This window comes from Mirounga leonina, unplaced genomic scaffold (genome assembly GCF_011800145.1).
Source record: "Mirounga leonina isolate KUSES-001 unplaced genomic scaffold, KU_Mleo_1.0 Mir_200, whole genome shotgun sequence".
NCBI lineage: Eukaryota > Metazoa > Chordata > Mammalia > Carnivora > Phocidae > Mirounga > Mirounga leonina.
In genome coordinates this window covers 13,032,052-13,038,979 of record NW_023270503.1, presented here as the reverse complement: position 1 = coordinate 13,038,979, position 6,928 = coordinate 13,032,052, and the positions used below count along the sequence as shown (strand labels likewise).

The window sequence follows — 6,928 nt, the reverse complement described above, 5'->3', positions numbered from 1 at the left end:
TTCTTTCTTTCTTTCTTTCTTTCTTTCTTTCTTTCTTTCTTTCTTTCCTTCCTTCCTTCCTTCCTTCCTTCCTTCCTTCCTTCCTTCCTTCCTTCCTTCCTTCCTTCTTTCCTTCTTTCTTTATTTTTTTAAAGATTTTATTTATTTATTTGAGACAGAGAGAATGAGAGACAGAGAGCATGGAGGGAGGAGGTTCAGAGGGAGAAGCAGACTCCCTGCCGAGCAGGGAGCCCGATGTGGGACTCGATCCCGGGACTCCAGGATCATGACCTGAGCCGAAGGCAGTCGCTTAACCAACTGAGCCACCCAGGCGCCCCTCTTTTTTTTTTTTTTTAAAGATTTTATTTATTTATTTGACAGAGAGAGACACAAGCTGCGGGAGGGGAGAGGAAGAGGCAGGCTTCCCGCAGAGCAGGGAGCCCGATGTGGGGCTCGATCCCAGGACCCTGGGATCATGACCTGAGCCGAAGGCAGACGCTTAACGACTGAGCCACCTAGGCGCCCCTCATTTCTTTTAAAGTTGTTGGGGACCAGTCACTGCGAATCTATTACTCAGTTGGTGAACAGACAGGAAAGTGCAGAGTTGTACTGTTGCCTTGTCTCAGTGATAGACTCATGTGTCATTTGACAAAAATAATTGAAAGAAGGAATTGGCCAAGAAAGATGAATGTGTAGCAAAGAAACGAAGGTGGTAACACTGGAAGTGGCGTTTGAACCAAACATAAATGGAATAGCTGATCGTGACAATGTCGCAGCTGCCATTTGAGAAACCCTAGATACGTAGCAGAAGAATTTAGTGAAGGTGCCCTTGTCAATATGATTGAGGAAAGTCAGTGTGGAAAAAAGGATGAAGTCCCAGAGGAGGTGATTCTGGCAAAAATCTTCACATTAAAGGAACTCTTAGATATTTCATGACTGAACATAATAACAAAGGATAAAATGTTGGCATTAGATCTGAACTTAGAAAGGGAGATGACAGTTCATCAAGGTGTAAGAAAGAGGTTCATTCCACATTATAAGATATACAATGAGAATAAAGCAAGGGCTTTTCAAACTATTCTTGATAAATTTTTTTTTACGAAGAAAACACTTCACTTCCCAGTGTTTGTAATATTTTCAACTATAGAGCACTATATAAATATTTGCTTTTTTAAAGAAGAAGATAGCAGGAGGGGAAGAATGAAGGGGGGGAAATTGGAGGGGGAGATGAACCATGAGAGATGATGGACTCTGAAAAACAAACTGAGGGTTCTAGAGGGGAGGGGGGTGGGAGGATGGGTTAGCCTGGTGATGGGTATTAAAGAGGGCACGTTCTGCATGGAGCACTGGGTGTTATGCACAAACAATGAATCATGGAACACTACATCAAAAATTAATGATGCAATGTATGGTGATTAACATAACAATAAAAATTTTTAAAAAAAGAAACTAGTAAAAAAAATACTTGCTTTTTTTTCCACTTCCCTATGTATTATGACTGACAAAAGCTTTTGATGTTTTGGCAAATTTTAAAGGTCATGAACATTTAACTTTCCCCATTGGTTATTTCAATCAAGATGCATAGTTTCAGCTTGCATGGTTATTTTTATGGTCCCACACTACTGTGCCAAGTGAGGATTGTGTGTATTTGTGTCTGAGGAAAAACCGTTGTAAGCTCAACAGTTCTGCTTTTAATGATTTAAGATGTTAAAGAGTTTATAAATAGGAAGGTATCATTATAAAGCTCAGAATTTATATCTGAAAAGTTAAACTCTTGGGAAGTTCCTTTTTCTCCCTTCCTCTCTCAACTAACAAAAGTAAAGCCTAATAATATATCCCTTTTTTAGACCAACTGAGGAAGAGGCTGAGCAATTGCTGCAGTTGATGACAAGCCGTCCTCCTGCTACACCAGCTGGAGTTCGCTTCGTTTCGCTTTCCTTTTGTATGCTGCTGGCCTTTTCTACACTTGTCAGGTACCTTCCTATATAGGTTGCTCTGTTTTCTGAAGGTCTGCTTTTGTTTATTTATTGAAATGCACATATAGCATTAATTGGGAGCTTACTAGAAAAATTGGTCTAGGAATGGAAGGTGGTATTATCTTTTTTTTTTTTTAACAACATCTGTACTAATTTTTTTTTTTTAAAGATTTTATTTATTTATTTGACAGAGAGAGAGATAGCGAGAGCAGGAACACAAGCAGGGGGAGTGGGAGAGGGAGAAGCAGGCTTCCCGCCGAGCAGGGAGCCCGATGTGGGACTCGATCCCAGGACCCTGGGATCATGACCTGAGCCGAAGGCAGACGCTTAACGACTGAGCCACCCAGGGGCCTGGTGGTATTATCTTTTAGTAAATGGTCTCAGTAGCATCTGCTGTATGCCAGTTGAAGGAGTCATTCTAGTTCTTCAAGATTTGGTAATGCAAATAGCAGTCCCTATTCCCTTCCGTCCTGTTTCCCTTCCCTCAAGGGACTTCTTTCAACTTTCTTCAGTTCTTTTAGCTGATTCTTTTGGTTTTTATTTCCACATCTTTAAATAACATGTTCGTATTTGCTATATTTTTGATTTTTCAATTTTAGGAGTAATCGTTGATTTCCTACAATGAAAGATGAGGAATTAGTTGTCTCCTTCTTGTCTTCCCCCCAGAGTATCTACATATCCTTCCCATCTTCCCATTGTCCCAGTACGGTTATATTGCAAGTTTGCTTTGACAAATATATAATTGTTCATATTGTCTCTACTGGGGGCTCAGCCACATAGTAGATGATAACTTTTCTTCTGCAAAACTTGTTTTTAGTCTTAATAATTATCCTGTGTTTTGTTTATTTGTTTTTCATTTGCTCTTTGTTCTATGTACTTACGTTAATGCAACTTAAAGCTCTGCCAATCTGAACCTCCTCTCAAGATACTCAGGCTCCTTATTCTTTTTTTTTTTTTAAGGTTTTTTTAATTTATTTGACAGAGAGAGACAAAGCGAGAGAGGGAACACAAGCAGTGGGAGTGGGAGAGGGAGAAGCAGGCTTCCCGCCGATCAGGGAGCCCGATGCGGGGCTGGATCGCAGGACCCTGGGACCATGACCTGAGCCGAAGGCAGACGCTTAACGACTGAGCCACCCAGGCACCCCCAGACTCTTTATTCTGTCAATTTCATTTTCTTAAGGAAGTCTCTCCTGATTCTCTGAACTAGTTATGTCTGCATCTGGTATACAGCTCTCATCCTGGAATTGCTCTTCACTATTATTTTCAGGACTTGCTTCATGTCTCCTTTGTTGGATCTCCTGCTTCCTGCCTCTCATATATATATATTTTTTAAGATTTTATTTTTATTTATTTATTTAATTGAGAGAGAGAGAGAGTAAGAGAGCACAAGCAGGGAGAGCAGCAGAGGGAGAGGGAGAATGGGACTCAATCCCAGAACCCTGGGACCATGACCTGAGCCAAAGGCAGATGCTAAACCAGCTGAGCCACCGGGGTGCCCCAGGATTTTATTTTTTAAAGTAATCTGTACACCCAACGTGGGGCTTGAACCTACAATCCCAAGAGCAAAAGTTGCATGCTCTACTGACTGAGCCGGCCAGGCACCCCAACATATTTCCTTTTTTAATTGCTTTCTCATGTTGCTTTTTTAGCATGAGTATGTGGGAGGTCAACTTTTTTGAGACTGGCTGTTTCTGAAAATGTCTTTATTCTGCTTTGGCACTTGATTGAGTTTCATAGGGTTTAGAATTGGAAGTTGAAAATAATTTCCTTTGAGAATTTTGAAAGTCTTGCTGCATTGTCTTCTGACTTCCAGTATTGCTGTTGAGAAGTCTGATGACATTCTGATTCTTGGTTTTTTGTGTAGCCTGTTTTTTTGTGTGTTTTTTTTTAATATGGAGACATATAGGATTAGCATTTTGTCCCTTGGGTTTTGAAATTTTTGGATGATATGCCTGCTTTTATCTATTGTCCTAGGTATTTAGTAAACCCTTTCAACCTGGGAACTCATGTCCTTCAGTTCTAGGAAATTTTCTTAAACTCATTTGTTGGTTATGTTCCACATGGGTTTTTTATCTTTCCGAAACCATCTCTTATTTGGATATTGGACTTTCTGAAATGATTATCTTATTTTCTTTCCCTTTCCTGTTTTCCTTATCTTTGTCTTGATCTGCTTTTTAAGAAACAGGTTAGTTGAGAGACCATTTACATACCATAAAATTTGCCCATTTTAAAATGTATAATTCAGTAGTTTTAAGTAGATTTACAAAGTTGTACGACCATTACCACAATCTGATTTTAGAACATTTTTATCACTGAAAAGATACTGCTCATTCTACCTTCGAGGATATGTTTTCAACTTCTAATCCTCTGTCACTTCTGATATCTAAGAGCTCTTTTTTGTTTTCTGGTTATTTCTTCTGTACGGTGGCTGTTGCTTCAAGGTGGCATGATTTTTCTGATATTAATCATGATGATTGAAGAAGCTTTATTAGTTGGTTTTCTTTAAGTTTTTTTTTTTCCTGCTTTTTTTGGTCTCTATTTTTCAAGTTAGAACCTTTTTTTCAGGGCTTTGATCATTCTTGATTGTTTGTATTTAAGAGTAGGAGGGGTGCCTTGGTGGCTCAGGCAGTTGAGTGTCTTGATTTCAGCTCAGGTCATGATCTCAGGGTTGTGAGATCCAGCCTCACATCAGGCTCTGCACTCAGCAGGGAGTCAGCTTGAGATTCTTTCCCCCTGCCCCACCTCCCCAATCCTGTGTGCTTTCTCTCTCTCTCTCTCAAATAAATAAATAAATCTTAAAAAAAAAAAGTAAGGAACTAAAAAGCAGATTGAATCTTTTAATGCATAGGTGGCTCTTTCAGAAACTCTTGGGCTTACCAGATTCTTAGAGAAGACTTTTGTCTTGCCTGGAGAGTAAAGACCTGAGAAGAAACCCATAAGCAAAGTTAAAAGTGAGAGTTAAGGGCTAGGAGATCTAAACCTGCAGTATAATCATTCACTTAATTCTACTTTTAGAATGGTGTCCCAGATATCCCTGGTTGATCCTCAGTTCAGAGACATCCTCTTTCAGCATTTCCAGAGCACAAATCTCCAGTATTTTCTCTGCTGGGGGATGGGGATTCATCTAATTGTGTCGAATGGAGGAGGTGATCTGGAGATCTACTACCTATATAGACTGTTGATCTTTTTAATTTAGTCTGTTTTCACTCTCCCTCCCAGAAATGCCTGGAGCTGTCAGTTCCTGAGCTCTTTGGGGATTCTGTGGTATAAAGTGGATTTGCTTTTCCCTCATGTTAGTTTAGTATTCTGCTTTCTTGAGTCTGCTGAGTTAGTTACCACTCTTCAAAATGTGCTCTCACTTCCAGTAGTTTGTGTTGTTGTCCCTCAGTATCATCTTACGCATTTATGCCTTTTAGGAAAATCCCTTTAATGTAGTTTGAAGTTTTAGGAGGGTGTGAAATTAGGTAATAGAATCAAGTGCTTTCCTTTCTCTTTACCTGAAGTAATTGCTAAACATTATCTCTAATCTTTATTACTTCTAGAAGGTGGGTATTTCTATCTGTATTTTTGGATAGGAGAGTTAAAGTTTAGAAGGATCATTTAAATTTCTTGTTTGAGATCACATTACCAGTAATTAATAGAGTTAGGATTCCTCCTGAGCTCTGCCATGCTCTAAAGGCTGTTATCTTTCTACTATGTAATGCTGTCTTTTATTAGTGGAATCATTTAGCTGTAGTTGAGAATGACCGTTTAAATTTTCTTAGCATGGGATAGCAGGCTTTTCGGTTGCTTTTTGTTTTACCCATTTACACTGCAATGAAGTGGAAGAAAATCAAAATTATTTTCACAAGTCAAAGTTGACTTGTACCTTTTAATGTAAGTCTAGGAATTCCCTTTAAAAACATTGTTGGTATGTTTTTATAATCATTTTTTATGTCTCATGAACCCATAGCTCTTTTTTCTTTTTCTTTGAATAGTGATCACTTATTTCTCTATAATTTCGAGTTCTGCTCAAAATGTTTCTGTAAGGGGCTCCTTGGTGGCTCAGTTGTTAAGCATCTGCCTTTGGCTCAGGTCATGATCCCAGGGTCCTGGGATCGAGCCCCATGTCGGGCTCCCTGCTCGGCCGGAAGCCTACTTCTTCCTCTCCCACTCCCCCTACTTGGGTTCCCCCTCCCACTGTGTCTCTCTCTGTCAAATAAATTAAAAAAAAAAAAAATCTTAAAAAAAAGTTTCTGTAAATTAAATTTTATTTTCCTTGGGCGCCTGGGTGGCTCAGATGGTTAAGCCTCTGCCTTCTGCTCAGGTCATGATCCCAGCGTCCTGGAATCAAGTCCCACATCCGGCTCCCTTCTCAGCAGAGAGCCTGCTTCTCCCTCTCCCTCTGCAACTCCCCCTGCTCATGCTCTCTCTCTCTCTCTCTGTATCTTGCTGTCTCAAATGATTAAATAAAAAAAAGTAAAAAAATTAAAAAAAATTTTATTTTCCTTGGAACTGCTCTACTACTCAGTTTGTGACTTCTTTTTTTTTAAATTTTTAAAAAGATTTTATTTATTTATTTGACAGAGAGAGACACAGCGAGAGAGGGAACACGAGCAGGGGGAGTGGGAGAGGGAGAAGCAGGCTTCCCACTGAGCAGGGAGCCCGATGCGGGGCTGGATCCCAGGACCCCGGGATCATGACCTGAGCCGAAGGCAGATGCTTAATGACTGAGCCACCTAGGCGCCCCAGTTTGTGACTTCTTTTTTTTTTTTTTTTTTTTTAAAGATTTTATTTATTTATTTGAGACAGAGAGAATGAGAGGGAAGAGGTCAGAGGGAGAAGCAGACCCCCCGCTGAGCAGGGAGCCCGATGCGGGACTCGATCCCGGGACTCCAGGATCATGACCTGAGCCAAAGGCAGTCGCTTAACCAACTGAGCCACCCAGGCGCCCCAGTTTGTGACTTCTTGATGACCGCTTTAACTCTAGATTT

At 40.2% G+C, this 6,928-nt stretch overlaps 1 protein-coding gene across 6 annotated transcripts in view; it reads left to right on the top strand.

The window, feature by feature from the left end:
* INTS2 (integrator complex subunit 2) overlaps window positions 1-6,928 on the top strand; it is a 56,826-nt gene that overhangs the window by 13,696 nt on the left and 36,202 nt on the right. For all 6 annotated transcript variants that reach the window (XM_035026684.1, XM_035026688.1, XM_035026687.1 and 3 more), the window contains exon 9: window positions 1,827-1,952. In XM_035026684.1, coding sequence (XP_034882575.1) covers window positions 1,827-1,952 — 126 coding nt within the window. The remainder of the gene's footprint in view (window positions 1-1,826; window positions 1,953-6,928) is intronic.